The sequence below is a fragment of the Sebastes umbrosus genome, chromosome 6 (genome assembly GCF_015220745.1).
Source record: "Sebastes umbrosus isolate fSebUmb1 chromosome 6, fSebUmb1.pri, whole genome shotgun sequence".
Lineage (NCBI taxonomy): Eukaryota > Metazoa > Chordata > Actinopteri > Perciformes > Sebastidae > Sebastes > Sebastes umbrosus.
In genome coordinates this window covers 2,240,318-2,261,760 of record NC_051274.1, presented here as the reverse complement: position 1 = coordinate 2,261,760, position 21,443 = coordinate 2,240,318, and the positions used below count along the sequence as shown (strand labels likewise).

General features: G+C 42.1%; 2 protein-coding genes across 3 annotated transcripts in view; both read right to left on the bottom strand.

Annotated features, from left to right (window-relative positions):
• usp19 (ubiquitin specific peptidase 19) overlaps positions 1 to 14,438 on the bottom strand; it is a 29,548-nt gene extending 15,110 nt beyond the window's left edge. Inside the window, 9 exon segments of the mRNA XM_037771493.1 lie at positions 621 to 736; positions 1,323 to 1,394; positions 1,487 to 1,643; positions 1,804 to 2,197; positions 3,513 to 4,103; positions 4,342 to 4,478; positions 5,239 to 5,367; positions 11,647 to 12,034; positions 14,035 to 14,438. Of these exon segments, the coding sequence (XP_037627421.1) occupies positions 621 to 736; positions 1,323 to 1,394; positions 1,487 to 1,643; positions 1,804 to 2,197; positions 3,513 to 4,103; positions 4,342 to 4,478; positions 5,239 to 5,367; positions 11,647 to 11,869 (1,819 nt within the window). The 5' untranslated portion in view covers positions 11,870 to 12,034; positions 14,035 to 14,438.
• Positions 14,439 to 16,775: 2,337 nt separating this feature from the next.
• The window catches only part of lamb2 (laminin, beta 2 (laminin S)), a 76,018-nt gene continuing 71,350 nt past the window's right edge, over positions 16,776 to 21,443 (bottom strand). Inside the window, exon 36 of one of the 2 annotated variants that reach the window (XM_037772241.1) lies at positions 16,776 to 19,362. In XM_037772241.1, coding sequence (XP_037628169.1) covers positions 19,226 to 19,362 — 137 coding nt within the window. In that variant the 3' untranslated portion in view covers positions 16,776 to 19,225. The remainder of the gene's footprint in view (positions 19,363 to 21,443) is intronic. The other variant, XM_037772242.1, reaches the window with a different exon arrangement.

The window sequence follows — 21,443 nt, the reverse complement described above, 5'->3', positions numbered from 1 at the left end:
ATTCGGAATTATGTTTTTGCTGTGTTTGATGTACACATTTTTTTGCATGTTCAATTGACCTCGAACGTCCAAGGAACTTTTTGAGAAGTAATAAAAAAAAATTAAAGACTCAAAATAAACTCTTACTGAAGTCTTCTTTAATCCCATTTGGAACCGTTTCCCGGGCTTTCAAGGGCACCGAGCCGCGGGTGTCACGCAGTCTGCAGGCCACATAAGGCTAGCAGGATAGACTGGCACCCATATCTACTTACTAGCTAAGTCACAGAGTTCAAATTCCTGTCGTTGAGAGCTCCCCTAAAGCACACATACCGTCGCCTCAGCCACGTACAGTAAAAACACACACACACACACACACACCATGCCGGGAGAATGACTTCTCATAGAAACACACAGGACACCTGTCTGTGTGAGAAGAACTGGTCCACATGGATATCGAACCAATCACAGAGTACACCGACTGTAGCTTTCAGTATCTTGATTAAAGATGTAGTTTTAAAAAGGTTTTAGGTGTATATAATTTATATATATAATTTGTGACTGTCATTGAGAATGTAACAAGAGTTTATATCATTTCACCACACATGAGACATCAGAAATTACAAGCTAGCCTGGCAGCACACCTTGTGTGGCGGGGGCCTCCAGACCCCCCCAGCGCTGGCTGTGCCTCTTCTTCAGGGTGATGTCCAGTCGGGACGGGGTGAAGGAGTAGCTGCACTGCTCGGGCTGGATCAGGTTCCTGAGGGAGGCACGGGACAGACGAGGTGGATTTTTACCATAATGAATGTTTTAAACACATTCAAAACATCTCAATTATGACACGAACCACGTCAACTAACTATACTACTGCTATCTCATATGAGTGGGAATGACCAGACCATAGATATAAAACCGTTTCATATCTATGGATCAGACATTAAAAGCTGCTCCTTTGGGGAACTTTTCTTTCGGCTTTATTGTGATTTCATTTTAAAAAAGCGACCGATGTTTAATGAATGAACGTCTTTCATGAGTGCCTCGGTAATAAGACACGGTACAGATGTCTCTTTATACATTTGAGCTGATTATTTAAGGCAATAAAAAGGAAACATTGGTTCAACAGGTTCTCGGCCTTATCGGTGTCATGTGTTTGACCAGATGCAACACTGGTGCTTTGGTACGGTTTACTTTACTCATGGCTCATTAGGCCCAAGAAGTGCTCCATTGGTTTCCCACAAACTGCACAGGAAAATATGCAATCTCTGCTCTCTCCAACTGCTCATTTAAAGATGACGTTTTTAAATTAGAAAGAACACACGACTGGTAACAGTGAGAGCAACACTGACCTGAGTTTGACTTGCCACTTGAAGACTGTGTTTGATCCACAGTCTGAATGAAGCCGCAGAAAGTTCGTATCACTGTGAAAAGGATGACAGAAGGATCATCAATGGTTGCTGTTTAAAGACTTAAAGCATGCCCAAATGGCATAAAACAGATTCACATTCACTACCTAGTCTGGAAGATGAGGGTGAAGTCCTGTTCCCTGAAGATGACCCTGGCCGTGTCCCTGCAGATCCCCTTCGTGTAAACATTAACCACCATCAGGTCCGTGCCCTTCTCGTACGAATCGTTCTTCACAAACTGCAGGTTGACCATCGGCTCTGGGACTGCAGGAAGTTATTACAGGTATCAACAAACTCACATTGAACTGGTGAAGAGCAGTGTGCATACAGTACTCTCGACATACATAGACTTTGTGACAATGTGGGGGGGGGACAAAGATTGAACATGAAGGCCTGCTGCATTCCCAAAGCCTCTTCAACTAACCTTCCTGTGGTTTCATTTCCAGAGGAGGCTCCTCCTTCGACTGGTCCCGCTTCTCCTCTCCGTCACAGCTGACCTGCCTCTGGGCCGGACCGGGTGACGGGCCTCGTTTGGCAGCCGGGCCAACAGCTGATACTGAATCTGCCTCTCTTGATTCAAGCTGCTGGCGGATCAGAGTATCCTGCTCCGATTCCTGCTCAGCAGGCTGTTTCTCTGGCTCAGAGTCAGTTCTATCTCCCTGCGTTTCTGGAGAAGCAGCAGAGTCCCCTTGGTCGTTGAAGCCGACGGGTTCGAGGAGGCACTGGTCGCCGGTGCTGACGGGAGCTGCTGGTTGGCTATCGCTGCCATGTGCTGTTGCTCCAGACCCGTCTGAAGACTGGTTTCGCTTCTCTGCCACCTGAATCAGAAAAAGACACGAGAAATGATACCCCCAATCCTCCAGAGAACAATGTGCACTCTCTGGGGGCCGTGGAGGCACCGGAGACCACCACAATATCTAGGAGCAAGAAACCCTTCACCTTCAGCAGGTCTCCACAACTCTACTTCTTCCTCTCATCACTGCAGTTATCAAGGAGAAAAGCTGACAACTTGATTCCAGTTCAGACCAAGACCACATCCAGTACAATATCAGTCCATTCTTCAGTGAGAGCTGAAGCATCTGCTAAGTTGAAGACACCTCGCTGCACTACACAAACCTAGACAGAGAGATATCTCCTGTCTGCTTCACTCCTCTTCATCGGGCAAGCTGCTGCGTGAACAAACTGGAAGTAGCAGCCAGTCCATCTGCACAAGCAGGGACAAGGTCGGCGGGTTGCTGTTTGAAATCATGTTTAATAAAGTTAGTCTCTTCACAGCTCTTGCGAAGGCAGAGCCCACACTGGAGCCAGATGGTGTTATTGGCTGTAATCTTATTGAATCATAGCGCTGAATGATTTTTAGAAATTAAACTCCAGTCCTGTAGTTTTGGTCTATATAGTTTGAAATGAGATATGTTTATACAGATATACCATTATCACAAATCCTTCAAAATCAACAGCATCAGACTGCTTGCTGTTGAGGTTCTCAAAGGGTCGGTGTGAGAAACATCTACATCTAAATACAACTTGAAAATGGACTAGTTCAGCCCACATTCAATCATATATTGCATTTGTAGTATACTCAATAATAATAACTCTATAACAGCCACATTGTTGGGTAATAATGACTCATTTGCTCTCGTGTATATTGTTTTAGGACAGAACAAAATCAAACAAAGTCACATCTGACAATTTTAGAGCTGAAACCATCTATACTCACTTTACCTGAAACTATTTTCATATACAATTCATCATTGAAGTCTTTTTTTTAGGCAAAAAGCCCAAAAGTTCTCTGGTTCCATCTTCTCAAATGTGCATCTGTTCTGGCTTTCTCAGACCTCTGTGCTATTAAACGGTTTCTCTTTGGATTTTGGAGTAAAATGATGAAAACAATCATTCAGTTGCAGCAATACAATATTAGACTGATCATTAATATCATAGCTGACAGCTCTAACGTCAGGCTAACGTTAGCCTCACAGACTGTACTGTACAACCACACACACTAGAACATGGCTCAGTGCTCATGGACATTATTGAAACTACAAATGCCAACGATGAATAAATAAGTACATTTTGACATTCTAAATGAAAGTGGGGTGTTCAGGTAAGCGACCGAGATGTCACAACTGTCCTCACCTGAGTTTTGTCGGTATGGTTGCCAGCGGCGACAACAGCAGCTGCTGGTTTCTGTTCCAGGCCGCTGCCTCGTCTCTCTGCTCTGTTGTCTCCGTCCGTGCGCTGCGTCGGTGGGCTCCGACCGGCAGGCGGGTGTGCGTGTGGAGCTTCACCGCTGGCTGCCGTAGACTCTGCAGAGTGTGCGTCCCTGTCGGCCGGTGACGTGGCCTCCTTGGCGGTCGTGGGCGGCTGTACGATGGTGCGCTTGGCGCTGGGTTCCTGAGGCTCGCCGTGTGTGACTGTGACGGGCTTGCTGCTGCTGGTGGTGGTCGAGCCGTCTCCGGCTCCACCTTTCGCCCCTGCAGAGTCCGTAGTGACCTTGTCACATGCTGGTTTGTTTTTCAGGCCACGCTTGACCCCCCGCTCAGCTTTGCCACCACTGCGTCTTGACTCGCTATGTGCAGCAGGTGAGGAGGGTGGCTGGGGCTGGAGTTTTGGCTGCGAGGAGGACAGTTTGGGTTTCTCTAATGACTCCGAGGCGACAGGCTTCACGTCCAGCTCCTTGTCCTTTTTGGTCTCTGTAGGTGCTGCCTCCTTCTCCTTCTTGTTTGACTGAAGCAGCGGATACAGAGGAGGTCAACACACTTTCATATTTAACCACACTGAGCTGAAGAGCCCGTCTACACTGGGAATGACACTTAGGTGTCACTCATAACTAAAATGACACTTTCAGGAAATTACAAAATATCATGCAAAAATACTACACGTATTACTGCAGATAAACACTAAGACATAAATGTACTCATGGAAGTACAAATAGAAAAATAACATCTCCTCTTACGTGACTCACCTTAAGCGAAGGCCAGATGTGAAAGGGAATCTTCTTGTGCATGATGACATGCAGGAAGCCTCCCTTCTCCTTGTACTGGACTCTGCTACACGACGCCTCGATCTCCTCCTGCAACTGGCAGCTCCACTGCCGTCCATCTGAAACATTAAAACAAGAATACAGATGTTATTAGAGCACAACTGGACTCCACAAAGACAGAAGGTACACGGGTCAACGTGCAGCATGTTTAAGTTAACGTGGTGAACATGCAAACTCTTGAGACGGGTTCAAAGTTCAATAAGGCCGAACCCCAATTCAATTCAATGTATTTTTATATAGAGTCAAATCAGATGTTATATCTCGAGACGCATTTTATATAGAGCGGGTCTTAGACCGTACTCTATAGTTTAGAGACCCAACAAGAGATCAGCCATGAGCATTGCATATGTATATGTATGTATATATCTATATATATATAGATATATACATACATATACATATACATATACATATACATACATATATATATCTATATATATATATTGAGAGAGGGAGAGAGAAGGGGTGGGAGAGAGAGAGAGGGGGGGGGCTGGGAGAGGGAGGGAGAGAGACACAGAGAGAAGGAGTGGGAGAGAAGGGGGGGGGGAGAGAGGGAGAGAGAAAGAGAGGGAGAGGGAGAGGGAGAGAGAGAAAGGGTGGGAGAGGGAGAGAGAGAGAGAGAGACAGAGACAGAGAGAGAGGGGGTGGGAGAGGGAGAGAGAGAGAGAAGGGGTGGGAGAGGGAGAGGGAGAGAGAGAGAGAGAGATGCACAGCAACCACAATAATAGCAATAATAGAAAGTGTGCCTGTTGTTCTCTTGTGGTTTTCATATTATTCCACCTCCAGTACGCTCCACTGTAGTTAGTGTTGAAGACTTACCAGGGAAGCACACATGGCAGTGAGTATCAGTGAAGGATGTGTTGATATCCTCTATCCTCTGCACCCCCTCCCCACAGCGCAGTCTGACAGTCACCTCATTGACATTCTGCTTCCAGTCCACAAACACGTCTGAAAAACACAAAGGAACGGACTGTCACATAGATGTGAAACCAGAGACGCTTTCCACTCCCATTTCCCCTCTGCTGATCCTCACAATACATTCAACAATATTAGTCACAGACCTCAGAGTGAAAGTCAAAGTGAACACTCCTTATCTAAAAATCAAATGAAGGAGAAAGCAGTCAATCCCAATCTGGCACATTTACATGCAGAGAAACGCACACGTACACACACAGAGACAGAGACAGAGAGACAGAGAGAGACAGAGAGAGAGAGACAGAGAGAGAGAGAGAGAGAGACAGAGAGAGAGAGAGAGAGAGAGAGAGAGAGAGAGGCACCTGCTCGCAAATTCACATACAGCATATCATCACACTCATGTGCTCAAGTGGGTCAGTCCAGGGCACTCAGGCAGACTGGAGCAGACCGTCCAGTGAAGTCAGCAGTCACAGATGGGACATCTAAAATAGTCTGTATACTCAGTAAACAACGGCATTAAGGCACATCCACTTGTTTTAGAAAACATGCTACCAAGCCTAACACACGCTTCTCAAGATAGAATCAAGAGCTAAAACTTTGACAAAGATCTTCCCCCCCCCCCCCCCCCCCCCCCCCCCCCCCCAACATGAACAACAAACACATACCATCTTTCATCGTGACCTCAGAGTCGTAGCATCGATTGAAAATAAAATATCATCCCAGACGTACGGCGAGCACTAGATTCCCTGCCGGCGTACAAGTCACGTATGGATCTCACACACACTCGTATTCCAATTTAGTCTTCATCGACTGGATAGCCTGGACTTTCCCACCGTCACTTCTTCACTCTCTCTCACCCCGTCTCTCAAACTTAATCGCTCTAGAAAGGTCACAAGCAACACCCAATCCCTTCCAGCTGGTGACAGTTGCATTCCCAGTGGAGCCACGCCACAGTGTACTCTCTGGGTGACACTGACATTCATCATGTGAACACATGAAACCCTCACTGATACACTTTCACATCATTGATCCCAGACAGTCCATTAATAGCATCTATCTGCACCTCAAGGTACAAATTAAGAATGGGAGGATAATCAATAAAACAATCAAAATACAGTACTTTATAAAGCCCTGAAAACTATCATACTGCCTTGTGAACTTGATTCAGCCTCACCAGTTATTTAAGTTAGTTAAGATGCATCACAACACATATTGTTGAGAGAAGTATCAAATCTCAAATATAATAAAATCAAACTGAGAAGGTAACGACAACCATTTACCTGTCATTTATAATACCTTTAATAATATTCCCAATGATATTTGAGGACAATATTGCTATCAATAGTCGGGAGTTCTGATAATGATATATCGGGATGATAGCTTTTAAAATATATATATATATATATATATATATATAAACATATATATATAAACATATATTTTATACATATGACAAACAAACAATCCGGATACCAATCTTTTCAGGGTTGTTTTTTTAAATAAATAAATAAATAAACAAATAAATAAATAAATAAATTGGGACCAGGAAACATACTGAGCTTGTTTGGTGGTCAAACTATGTAATGCTGACACTGTTGATCTAAAACATATTTCTGTTGTTACTTATTGACCGACACGCCAATAGCGATATATCTGCAGTAAGCCAATATCGGCACATTTATCACTGTATTTTATATTGAGCCTGACAATTGCTCACAACATGGACATGAGCGCTACTGTTCGCAGAGTAAAGCAACCAGAGAGACGAGGTTTAAAAGGTCACCATCATGTGTACTAACAGGGTTAGCATTAGCAGGTACTGAAGGAGATGGTGAAGAGACAAAGAAACAGAGTGTTCTCACCACATTTCCCAGATAAGGGGCTGACACGCTCTCTGCTAAAACTACAACATGACACGTAAAACCAATAACATGAACACACAAGCAGACCTCTAGTGGAAACCACACCAACACCAGCACAGAACCAGCACCACACAGCATACTGTCCATAAAGTGACATGTAGATCAACGAGCGATACGTAGCACTGACCAATGAAAACACAGCCTGTTCTACCTGTGTTCACTGCAGGAGCATGAGGTAGCCTCATCTATGATATTGTTCAAAGTGCCTTCTGGGGATATTCAGCAAGGCAGCAGCGAGAACAAACACCACATCCAGCATGACGGAGTATCTGCCAAATAATGCATTGATCCAATATCAAGTATCCATACTGGAGCTGCTCCTACTTAATTATGAAGGGCCCTATCAGCTACAACATAAGATCCATTATTAAGGCTTTAGTTTGACCTCTGACATTATTATATTACTACCAATTTAAGCAAAACATCAGTTCAAGAAATATAAAAAGTTTGTCTCCATGTAGACACACACACACACACACACACACACACACACACACACACACACACACACACACACACACACACACACACACACACACACACACACACACACACACACACACACACACACACACACACACACACACACAGTGTTACAGTTACTAGGGATACCACAAATCTAGTAGTCGATACCAATACCAGTGAATTTCCACGATTCTTGATACCCAATTCGATACCACTAGGGATGTCCATAATTAACCGTTTAACCGTTAACCGACATTAAGCATTTTAACTGATTAACGGTATCGGTTAAAAGGTTAAAAGAAATGTTAATAATTAACTCAAAAGCTGAGCGGCTCAGAGGAGCGGCTCGTCTCTTTAAGGAGAAAAGCTGGTCCACCTTAACAGTCCACCTTAAGAGGCGGAGCCAGAGTTGCAGGATACAGGAAGTCGGCTCTGGTCTCTGGCTCTCTTGAGCAGAGTGGAGGAGTTGTAGTTTCATAGCATTTATTCACCGACAAATAAAGTGTACACACTGCTACACCTACGATCACAGCTAGAATGCCACCAACAACCTCACACTCACCGCCAACACACACACACGGTCTGTTGAAAACTCGCTAAAGTTACTCAGACTACGTGTGCGGCGGCGAGCACGAAACCTCCGGCAATGCTAGAGCTGCTAACGTAGCACAAATACACACTGTTTGTTGGTCACTCGCTAAAGTTACACCGGGCAGACACACAGCTGACAACCTGCTAAACTAAACTAAATGTGCGGTGGAGACTTTTACTGGGAAAGTGTCTGCATGTCCGCGACACTACACGCAGCATCGTAGCTGCTAAGTTAACGCTCCTGGACGGTGAACTGGAGACTCCCGTCAACCAATATCTGTTGTGCTCCTGCAGCTGGTACACCGCTGCATGTGAGGCACAAATCTTGTCGGTTAACGGTTAATAATCGGTTAACGAGGGTCGGTTAGAGAGAGAAAATTTTCCAAAAATGAGTGTCCGTGCTCAGTAAGGTAACGTTAGTTCTTCATGGGTTTCTCCTGAAACTTGATTGGATGCCGTTGGATTGGTTCAAACAAAGTGGATCTGGGGAGTTAAGTGTAAGATAATCAAACGCGAGAGCGTTTAGCCAGGACAACTTAGGCTTTATGAAATGTGTATATCTAGGTATGCAATTACTGAATAACAGCAGTTTAACAATACTGGGCTGAATGAAAGATGTACCTGTTTCACTCCAGATATACACAGTTCACACCTGTGATATAACCACATGCTGGGTTGATCAGAGTATTAAACTAAGTATTAAAAGACTACCCTTAATTTAACAACACTGGATTGGCAGATACTCAGATACATTAAAATAAACCAGTTCTGTGGCAAAATAATGAGAGTAGAACTGCTTTGCATTGTTTGGGTGACTTGTGTCTTCACTGACTTTAGACTTGTATGAGACGGGGTTGAGAGTTATCAGGCTCTTTGGTCAAGGGCTTATGGGGAATGTAAAACTTCTTGCATCAGCATTTCTACCTCCAGGGATGAACCAGTGTCAGTCAGTGATATTCATCACATGGATGCTAACACAATACTGCAATGATTCCTGTGCGGAACAAATCAAAAACGAGGAAGTAAGGTTGTTTTCCATTTGAGCACCTACAAGGATTACCAAGTTGATTTTTTCTACTAAGGAAGACAAAGCGTTAAATAAAAGCAAATAGAAACCACAAATCTAATTTACAAGTCCTGTGCGGGGATTATGCAGAATACTTTAATACTTCAGTGGTCAGGCAAGACAACCTACATTTCCCTCCCTTTTAAACTCAAACAAGATGTGTCCTATAGAATGTCTAGCGGTAGAAGACGTTCCCTGTATCTTTAAAAACACAAAGCAGGCTTTACTGAGTACTACTACTAGAAGTAAATGTTAACTAAAAAACGTTGGGATGTTCTTATTGTCAAATGTTTGTGTGGGAATGTTTTTATGTTTTAACAAGAAAAATTAAAATCCTCCTCTGAACAGCAACTCTCCTACAATAATATAATGAAGCCACAAGCGCTTCAATGAAAAGACATGAAATGGTACAAAGGAGGCTGGAATCCACATCCACACGCGTATGTAAAATACATACACATCCCATAATAAATGGAAAGTACAACATGTACAAAGTGGTCAGCTCATCGAAAAAAAAGCCTTCAGGCAGCTGCATGAATTACAGCAAAGGGATGAAATTAACAGCACAAGGACAACCTCGCAACTACATAAGAGGCTGCATGTTGTCTTTTTATAAGAGAAGGGTGACCACACATTATCAGATTTCAACATAGGGCTGTAACTAATAATTATTGTAATTATGGAATATAATTTCAATTAAACAGTCAGTAAAAAAAATTGCTTGTTTTGTACTGTACGAACAACACTCCAAAAGCTCAAGATATCCCGTTTACAATCACATACAACAAAGTAAAAGCACAACAGTGGTGACAATAAATCCTGAATATGTATAACAAATTGAAAACAACATTAAATGACACTTACTCACATTTGCTATCCTATATGGCATGGCATATAACAGCAGTAAATCTTGTTAATCTGCAAGCAGGTTACTAGTATTGGCTGTGGCGTTGTTTAAAGGTTCCCTGTGTGTATCTCACAAACATGTTAAAGGTCCCATATTGTGCTCATTTTCAGGTTCATACTTGTATTTTGTGTTTCTACTAGAACATGTTTACATGCTGTAATTTTCAAAAAACATTATTTTCCTCATACTGTCTGCCTGAATATACCTGTATTTACACTCTGTCTGAAACGCTCCGTTTTAGTGCATTTCAATGGAATTGCAACGGAATTGCGTTGCTAGCCAACAGCTTGGGTCCATGTTTACTTCCTGTCAGCTGATGTTATTTACATACACTGCAACAGGAAATAAATTGGGAAGCATTTAGAATGTTTACGTTTAATGGTCTAAATATTGTAGATTTGTGACATCACAAATGGACAGAAATCCTAACGGCTTGTTTCAAACACGCAATTTCTGAATACGGGCTGTGTGTATTTCTCCGTATATTGAGCGTTTTGATAGTTTAACAGTATTTATAAAGCATTTAAACCTGCTTTATAATAAAAAAAAATTGAAAATCTCACTTTTTACAATATGGGACCTTTAAAAGGTTCCCTGTGTGTTTCTCACAAACATGTTAAATCCATTTCCTTCTTTAAACATTTGAAAAAATGAATTATGCATTTTCTTTACACCCATGTTTGCCAGCTTGCAGTCTTTTCTTCCTTTCTCCTTATGGGAATCGTAAAGACATAGTTCGATAGCACTACTGGTGGTCATCCAGTGAAGATTTAGACCACTTTGTATCGTGCACACGTAAAAGGACGTACATACATGCACACGGACAATGCGATACACTTTGCTGCCATCAGTTTCACGCTAATCCTCAGATTGACAGTTGGTGCTGATGACATTCAGAGAAGCCAGTAAACATGGATGAAAACAATATGCAAGTTTAAACATTAAAAAATCCATTCAGCAAATATTTTGAGAAAAGAAATGCATTCAATATGTTTGTAAGGCCGCAAAGATACACACATGTGTTGGTGAGAAACAGTGAACGTAAACATAACTGACAAACTTTGTTTATCAGGAAACGTCATGTTGATTCTAATGATGGTTTTCTTTCTACGTCATTTCAGATACCTTTTAGATTCCCACTGTGCTACAGAATACACTCAGCTTCTCAGCTAACACAGGTAGTATACACAGCATTATAATACAAATGGTAAGTGAAATCCACTACCACATTTAAGTTTATAATATACTACAATATCTATACTGTGGTTATAATATTTTAGAAACAGTTTATCCCCCCAAATAATCTGCAAATTAATCAATAACAAATGTATTACTTGCACAACACATTTACTCCTACTCACCTTTCTTGACCTCTGCAATGACCCCGTCTACTGCTGCAGCGGCTGCCCTCTTGGCCTCTCTGCTCTCCTGGTTGGCTCGGTCCTTCTGCTTCTTCTTACTGGTACTGGAGGACAGGTCTGAGCTGTTGTCCCTACCGCCGCCGCCTCCTCTCTGCTGAGCCCCACCACGACGGCCCACCGTCTCGGTACCGGCCACGCCGCCGCCGCCACCGCTGCTGGCCATCTTCAGGCACTTGGCACTAACAGGCCGCCCGTCGCCGGAATCACTACCGCTGCTGGGGTCTGGATCTGAGGTGTGCCTCTTCCTGCCTGGCCCGGCTATCTTGGCGATGATACTGGTCTGAATTCTCCCAGAACAGAATCAGGAAGGCTGGTTAGGGATGGGGACCTGAGGCAGAGACAGAGAGACATTTAATAGTCAAGTCTGAAGAAACTGATAGTAATCTCCAGAATTATCTGACATCAATATGTGGTACACCGATCAGCTATAACATTAGGTCAGCACGAGCACCCTGACCGGTCTGCGGCTACGCAGCCCCATATGCACTGTGTGTTCTGACACCTTTCTATCAGAACCAGCATTAACTTTTTCAGCAGTTTGAGCTCCAGCAGCTCTTCTATTGGATCAGACAACACGGGCCAGCCTTCGCTCCCCACATGCATCAATGAGCCTCGGGTCTGACCCTGTTGCCGGTTCACCGGTTTTCCTTCCTTGGACCACTTTTGGTAGGTCCTGACCACTGCAGACCGGGAACATCCCACAAGAGCTGCAGTTCTGGAGATGCTCTGACCCGGTCGTCTAGCCAGCATTATTTGGCCCTCGTCAAAGTCGCTCACATCCTTACACTGGCCCATTGTTTCGGCTTCCAACACAAAGTTCAAAATGTTCACTTACTGTCTAATATATCCCCCCCCTGCCAGGTGCCATGGTAACCAGATAATCAATGATATTAACTTCACCTGTCAGTGGTCTGAATGTTGTTAATGTTCTGGCTGATTGGTGTGTGTGTGTGTGTGTGAGAGAGGTTTAACAGTGTAGAGCTGAACAACTCATAACAATCTGTCTTTACTGTGTTTGTATAGTGCATAGAGAGAGGGGGGGGCGGTGTTTCAAACAACTCCAACAATGCTGAAGGACACATGGACATCACGTCTTACTAAAGGACACATAATGGCAGCACATACACACAGATAGCGTTAGCTTAGCCTCGTTTCCTTAGCATAATAAAACAGCAAGCTGCTAGCTTGGACTGTCAAATGACAAACAAAGGACAGCAGCTCCATCAGCTCCATCAGCCATCTCATTCAGCCTCCAGTACAGCACAGAACTACTGCTAAACACATGGGGGATGTTCACTAAGATAGCTAGCTAGGTTAACAGCTGAGCTTCCCGTCCCCAGAGCGGCTAGCTCAGTAACAGAGCTGTTAGCTCAGTTAGCAGTTAGCTGTTAGCTGTTAGCTCAGTTAGCAGTTAGCTGTTAGCTCAGTTAGCTGTTAGCTCAGTTAGCTGTTAGCTCAGTTAGCAGTTAGCTCAGTTAGCAGTTAGCTCAGTTAGCAGTTAGCTGTTAGCTCAGTTAGCTGTTAGCTCAGTTGCTGTTAGCTGTTAGCCTGCCGACTGAGGAGGTTGGTTTATTTTAAGGAACACGTGTTTTGGAGTGGCATGTGTCGATATCACACATAAATACATCTAACTAGCTGTAGCGTTGAACTACCGTCATCTATCTGGAGATTAGGTTTAGTTAATCCCATTTATAGTAGTTAGCTAGTTAATGATCTTCAGTCAACAACATGAACATGTTAATGTAGCTGGTCCACATTGAGGATCAGGACCAGACCACTGGTTTCTACTGTAGCTGGTCCATATTGAGGAGTGGGACCAGACCACTGGTTTCTACTGTAGCTGGTCCACATTGAGGATCAGGACCAGACCACTGGTTTCTACTGTAGCTGGTCCATATTGAGGAGTGGGACCAGACCACTGGTTTCTACTGTAGCTGGTCCATATTGAGGAGTGGGACCAGACCACTGGTTTCTACTGTAGCTGGTCCACATTGAGGAGTGGGACCAGACTGGAGCTGGATCTCTAGAAGCTCTTTACTGTGTAGAAATAAGCGGCCACATCACTACTGCAGGATATTATAATCATATAATCTGATATTATCAGTAGGATCAGTCCAACTGGTCCATCTAGCAGCAGAGCGCAGGACAGGAGGACAGGTCACACAATCAAACGCTCCTCCAGTCCTCCACAAGCTAATGTCATTAGCCACATGGAGCTAACGCTAGCTGACACGGTTACACGGTAACAGATTCATCACAACACAACATGAACACTCAGTGACAGCGGACTCCCGGATAACATTAAAGCATAATAACTAGTGACATTACCGGAGACTTAAGGGGCTTGAGTCCGGTGAGAAGTGGATCCCGCTGCTATCACACGATGACCGGAGACTCGTCCTGCTGCTCCCCGGCTGATCAGCTCCTTCCCGGCCCCGGGCCACCGGGCCGCTGCTCCGCTGCTCCGCTTCCCGCAGACAGACAGTCCACCGTGTCTCTGGTAGATTCTCTGGTTTATCCCGGGCCCATCTCTGCTCACTATACTATATACTATACACAGATCAGAACTAAAGAGAACAATGAAGGAGCTGCTCGGTGTGTTGGAGTCATCGGGCCTCTGCGGGCTGAGCGAGTCCGACTTTGTTTGGAACAAATTACACCGTGAGATGAGATGAGTGCGCGCACAGGCCACTTCCTGGCTGGCGCGTTCACGTGATCTGGAGCTCTTACTTTACCCCCCCTCCTCCTTCCCTCTCAATTCATAATGCTTTATTAACATGACTGTCAGGTGAACAATATTGCCAAAGCGTCGATTCAATAATAAGAAAAAAGAAGAAAAAAATAAAAACGAAAGCATATACTGTACATACATATATACAATTCATTAAGCAAATTACAATATATAGATATTTAAAGAGAACATGAAAATGGTAGAAAACAATACAGAAATAATTAATGTTTTTTTAACAACAATATATTGCAATAGCAAATGCCAAATCTAAAAAAGAAAAAAAGAAACCCCATGAAATAGAGGAGTAAATAAAAGACAGGGTGTGAGTTACAGCTGTTGTGTTGTTGTGGTTGTCTCAGGCTGTGACATGCACTGACATATTCTGCTGCTTCTATGCTAATGACACTATTTTCTCAAGTACATGTTGCACTTTAGTATGATCAGAGAGGGAATCAAAATCTTGGAGTTTACATTTAATTTTTGTAAAGAACTTTTTCCTAATGTCTTCAAGAAATCTCTCTCTCTCTCTCTCTCTCTCTCTCTCTCTCTCTCTCTCTCTCTCTCTCTCAGGCTGAAATGATGTGGTTTGCAGACATCTTACAGTATACATTAGACCTACTATATGGTCTTTTGCTATAGCTAGGTTTGATGATGAACAGGGGAAGATGCAGCACCACACAAACAAAATACAGACTTTAATTACTTAATGAATGAATGAATTAACTTAGTACTACTTAGAAACTACTTAGTATTAGGGACAACGCCTCTCATCCCCTGCACGCCACACTGGAGTCATACCAGAGCATCTTCAGCCGTAGACTGAGACCACTGAGGTGCACCACAGAACGCCACAGGAGGTCTTTCCTACCAGTGGCCATCAGACTTTATAACACCGCCCCCTTCTGCAGGAAGGACAGCTGAAAACACTGGACACTGAGGACAAATATAATATCAATATCATGTGCAATACTAATTTTTCCATTCTCATGTGCAATATCACTGTTCATTGTGTGCAATATTAATGTCCATCATGTGCAATATTACTTCTTTTCTCATCATATGTAATATTACTTCCTTTTCTGTTTTTTAGCTTACTTTACCTTTTTTATTTTACTTATCTTATTTACTGATTTTACTAAATGTATCTTACTTTATTGTTATTCTATTAGGCACTGGTGCTAGAAATACTACTTTTTATTTTATACACTTGAACTTGTTGTAATTTTGAGCAATCTCTGGCACAAGAATTTCCTTCGGGATTAATAAAGTTCTGTCTTATCTTATCTTAATAAGCGCCTTGTTGAAGTGTTTCCTGCATTTGACCTAATCTTGAGGCCCTATCCCGTTGAGGGGGCCTTCTGTCCAGATCTAATTGTATTAATACCTTTCATATCGCAGGTAAAGTATTATGGAGGATATAGTATATAGAGCATACTGTATGTGACAATACATTTCTTATTTAAATGATCACAAAGTAACAGACAAACAGTAAACCTACGCCAGGATAGTATTCAGGTGTGGGGACACTGGACACTGGTTGTTTCCTAGAGCTCTGGCCAGAGAGGACTGGGGAACTTCTGCTTCAGCCAATGTCCATCCCAGATCCTCCAGTCAACATTCAATAGTGCTCATTTTACTACTAATACTATTTACATGGGCCTATATTCCCCTATATATATAGTATGTGAGGAGGGCTGACAGGGCCATGGCCATGATACATCATGACCCCTACTATTTTTAGACAGGGCCTTGTCCCAAATGGCACCCTGTGTCATCCTCTTGAGTCTGCACTAAAATGATGTTGACAGTGATGATGCAGACCTCTGCAACTCCTGTGGTAGCACATGACAACATGTAAAGAGCATCCAGAGAAATATTCACTGATTACTGGAAAATAGCTTTTTAAATAATCAAATGAAATGCCTTTCTGAGCTCCCTTAATTCGAATGTAGCTCCTTTACTTTTGCTTTCTCTTTGAACTGTCATTTCCCCTCTGCTGACTCCGTGTCTGAGGGTTGGTCTTGGCCCTGCTCTCTCCTGTCATGTGGCAGTGCAGGCCTACTGTTAATACTGCCATTCACAGTGATCACACATTGCTGGAAGGTTTGGGTAGAAGACCGCTGTAAGTCTGCAATGACACAGACTTTGACAAAGGGCACATCAAGGACTCATGAATAGCATCCTTGCAGGACACACAAATAGAAACAGGATATCAGACCCTGGTGTGAACGCAAGCACAGCAAGGAGAATGGGACAATATCCAGCATGGATATGATATAAATAATATGATTTCTAACTGACTCCTGATGCTCAAAGAAGCTACTACAACACAGAGAAATGTGAAGTTATCCAGCCTTTATTCACAAAACTTTTCATGGTTAAAGGTTTTGGTATTTTTGCTTTGGCACTTAGTTATCAATATGACGTGGCTGCCAGTTGATATGTGATCTGAGGGAAACAGACCTGTGTACAAAGTTAGCTTTTTGGTTTGGTACGTTTCCGAAAGCATACACGTTCATGTAAATGGTATATGAGTAAATGTCCAAAACACTGGCATACTATAAGGCACAATTCAACACTGAACATACTGTATAGTACTGTGTCACTACAGTGAGGCATCCATTACTGCAGATCTTATTCCATCACAGTACACAAACATTCACAATCTGTGCATCACAAGTTTGGCATTCATAAAAATGATCCTGTTGATGACTAAAAGGAACAGTTCAATATTCAACATTCAGGGAATCACACCTATTTGCTTTCTTGCTGAGAGTTAGATGAGAGCATCAATACCACTCCTATTTGTCCATTATAGGAGACAGTTAGCTTAGCTTAGCTTAGCATAAAGACTGGATAGAGGGGGAACAGCTAGCCTTGCTCTATCCAGAAGTAAAAAAGTAGACCGGCGTCTCTTTAAGTTCAGTAATCAACTTAACGTTATGTCTTGTTTGTTTAATCTGTACAAAAAAACTAAGTGTATAAACAAGAAGTTGTGGTTTCACCAGGAGGTATATGTGCTAGACTATTGGGCGGGAGCAGTGACTCGCAGGAGTCTCCACTTGTTGCCTGGCAACTTCGCGGTGATCACGAGACTCCAAGGAATCTAGACATTTTTAAATTCTTCGCATGACCCCAGGAAGACGTGTTGATTAGTGACTTTTCAAGTTGTTAGGAGGTGAATTTATTTAGCCTTTTAATAGAGCCAGGTCAGCTGTTTCCCCCTGATTCAGGTCTTTATGCTAAGCTAACAGACTGCTGGTGGTAGCAGTGTTTTAATGGGCTTTTCACACTGCACTTAGGCTGCATTCACACCTAATCAGGCGTTATAGTGCAGCGGTGTGTGGGAGGGTCACTTAGCTAGCTTTTACACTATAGCAAGTGAAAGTGGGCTAACCCCGACTTTAGTCTAGGGCTGAAAATCGACTAAACACGGGGCTAAGAGTTGCCAGTGTGAAACAGGGCTCAAGTAAACAATGTAGGTTGTGTCACGTTTTAGTTTTCCATTGTGTTATAGAGAAGTTAAGCATTATTCTACAATGTAAACATTAGGGCTAGTAGAAGTGCAGTGTGAATGGTGTAGCCCCGGGTTTAGGTTGACCCTGGTTTAACAATGTGTGTGTTATCCCAGGGTTAACTCTTAACCCAGGGCTAAGGACATGCAGTGTGAAAAGCCTAGTCCTTTAAGTTTGTCCTGAGGGTGGAGCCAGAGGGAATGCCATTTTGTTACCTAAATAAAGAGGGTTTGTCCTCTGTACAGTGACCCCGTTAGAGCGGGTCAGACTCAGCTGGACCGTTCAACAGTTCTATCCAACAGTTCTTGAGATATTCAGCCACATACAGACTGACCCATTATAGCATTACTAGAGCTGTGCCACTAGCATACACTGTTAGCATAAACTGTTAGCTTACACTGCTCTCATTGTGACTTTATTCCTGAGTGGTATTAGTGTACAGTCATCCTCCTACTCCAGGCAGAGGTGTTTTTTTGGGCTGGTTATATCTATTGGCTTAGCAGTTCATTACATTTTCACATAAAAAATGGTCAAAATATTTGTTTCCATGTTATTTGTATAAAGGCAGACACAACAAATGGATTCCCAGCACCACAGTTGGTACAAATACATTTAAAATCCAGATGAATGCACAGGGAGGAGGATCTACAGCAGTGGAGACTACTGTAGATCCTCCTCTATGTTTTTTTTTGGCTTATTTCAAATTATAAAAATAATGAAAGCCTTATTATTCTTTGAATGTTTTAGTGATCTTTACCAAAAGAAATCCAGTTCAATTTGTCAGATTGTCATTCTGATGTTATGTCCTCCTGCACCCAAAAGTTGTTGTGTTTTACTCAGAAAGAAGACACTGTCCACTGCGGTGTATATGAAGTCCTCTTGTGATGAGCACAGCTCAGAATATACTTCCAGTAGTAACAGAGACTTCATAAAAATGATATTGAACCGCTGATTATACAACAGTCACTCTACGTAAGTAAAAAACAAGAAAACTACAGATTGTTTGCAATGCATCATTTTCACCCAAATCTGAGTATTACTGACCTTTCCTAAAATATATTTGTTTCATGTTATCAAATCTAAACACAGATACATTTATAGATTATTTTGAAAATCAAAATCAATGTGCATAAAATCAAAATAAAATATGTTTTATATAGCCCTCTTCTTTAATGATTTATTTTTGTCTCTATTGATCAGTTACTGTATCTGGAATAAATGCCAGAACAATCCCATGATGCACTTGTTTTGTGTGACATGGAGTAGTAGTGAGTTACTGGCATGTGTTGTAGATCTGGATCTGCTTGTTGATGTCATTGAGGATGGCTTTCATCTTGTCCTCCAGGCCGTCCAACTGACGAGCTTTCCCCTCCAGCCTCCTCTGGTTCTCCTCATAGTTTTTCTCCAGCTCTGTGGGAAGCAGGAATGTCAGGAACGGTTACACAGATGGCCGTTAGCAGCATCTGGTGCTACTGTAAGTCACTGATTCTGATACAGTTGATCACCAAATTCTTTTAAATAGACGGAGGGAACAAGTTGGCTTGTCTGGCACAGTTTTTAAGAGGCCTCCTATCTCTGTGGCACAGACTTCTTTGTCATTTAATAATAACTTGGGGGGGGGGGGGGGGGGGAGTATCTGCGTCTTCATCTATGCAAGAAACCCCTTGATGGTGTCCTCTGGAGGCATGGTATCTCTTTTCATAGCTTTGCTGATGAAACACAGCTTCATTTTATTAGATGTATTTTAGATATTAGTGCCTGGATGTCAGAGAACTCCTCACAGCTCAACCAGGGTAAAACATATACGTATATTAGTTATAAGTTCTAAGGCTCAGAGAGAGAAACTAACCAAGAAAATTAATTCTCCAGGGCTTACACCGATCCAAACAGGAATCCTCTGTGTCATGTTTGTCTCAGAATTGAACTTTAAGGTTCTCTATATGATATCAGAGCATTAAAGGTCCTATATCGTGCTCATTTTCAGGTTCATACTTGTATTTTGTGTTTCTATTAGAACATGTTTACATGCTGTAATGTTAAAAAAACACGTTATTTTCCTCGTATTGTCTGCCTGATTATACCTGTATTTACCCTCTGTCTGAAACGCTCCGTTTTAGTGCATTTCAACGGAATTGCAACGGAATTGCGTTGCTAGGCAACAGTTTGGGTCCATGTTTACTTCCTGTCAGCTGATGTTATTTACATACACTGCAACAGGAAATAAACTGGGACACATTTAGAATGTTTACGTTCAAAACCGTGTAATAGTCTAAATATTGTATATTTGTGACATCACAAATGGACAGAAAACGGCTTGTTTCAAACGCACAATTTCTGAATACGGGCTGTGTGTATTTCTCCAGATATTGAGCGTTTTGATTAACAGTATTTATATAGCACTTAAACCTGTTATATAATGTAAAAGACATGAAAATCTCACTTTTTACAATATCGGACCTTTAATATGTCATCAACAATGGCTTACTGAAGAATCTAAAGGACTAGGCCTTCATGAACTGCCATCATATAATCCTACTCATTTCATCAGACAGTCCAGGGCTGGAGGAGGAGTTACAGTTTTTGACAATCAAAACTTTGATTTTGTTAATCGACATGACCTTTTGCTAAATTATGATGAAGTGGAGGTTGAATCGGTTTACATTGAAATTTTGTCCGACATAAATAACAAAACTTTGGTCATAGGCAGTATTTAACGTCCGCCAGACACTGACATTACTTGTTTTAATGATAGTCTCAGTAACACTTTAGAGCTTCTAAATAAGGAAAACAAAACATGCCATATTCTTGGGGACTTCAATATTATACAATTTATATGCCAGTTACTTTTATCCCACTATTAGCAAACCTACCAGGGTAACAGACAGATTTGCTAGTCTAATTGATAACATGTTATTTAATACTCTTAACTATGAAACTAAGTCAGGAATTTTATTCAGATACATCAGATAATTTTCCAATTTTTCCAATTGTTTCATTGGATAGACACAAGGCAAAAAACATTAACTCTGTAGTCACTAGTTCAACCAAAGTAATAAATCAACATTCAAAGAAATGTTGGAGAAAGTTTCCTTTGAAAAGGTATATAGGGAGAGCAATGCAAACTCAGCTTATCAAGACTTTATGGAAATATTGAATTCAATATTCACTAAATGTTTTCCACTGGTTACTTGCTCTGTTGATACTGGAAAAAAAATATAATAACCTTTGGTTTTGATTGAAAAAGTCCTCCATATTCAAAAACAAACTCTACAGAAAATATATCTCATCGCCAACTCCATTAAATTTAGCTCCTTATAAATCGTATAAATACAAATACATTCATATCCTTAGAGCAGCCAAGAAAAGGCTCTTCAGTGAACAGTTTACAAAACCTGAAAGCAATATCAAGGCTACATGGAACATTATTAATCAGTTGCTTCAAAGAAAAAAGGCCTCCCTAAAATGTCCTTCAACCTTTACAGATGGAAAAT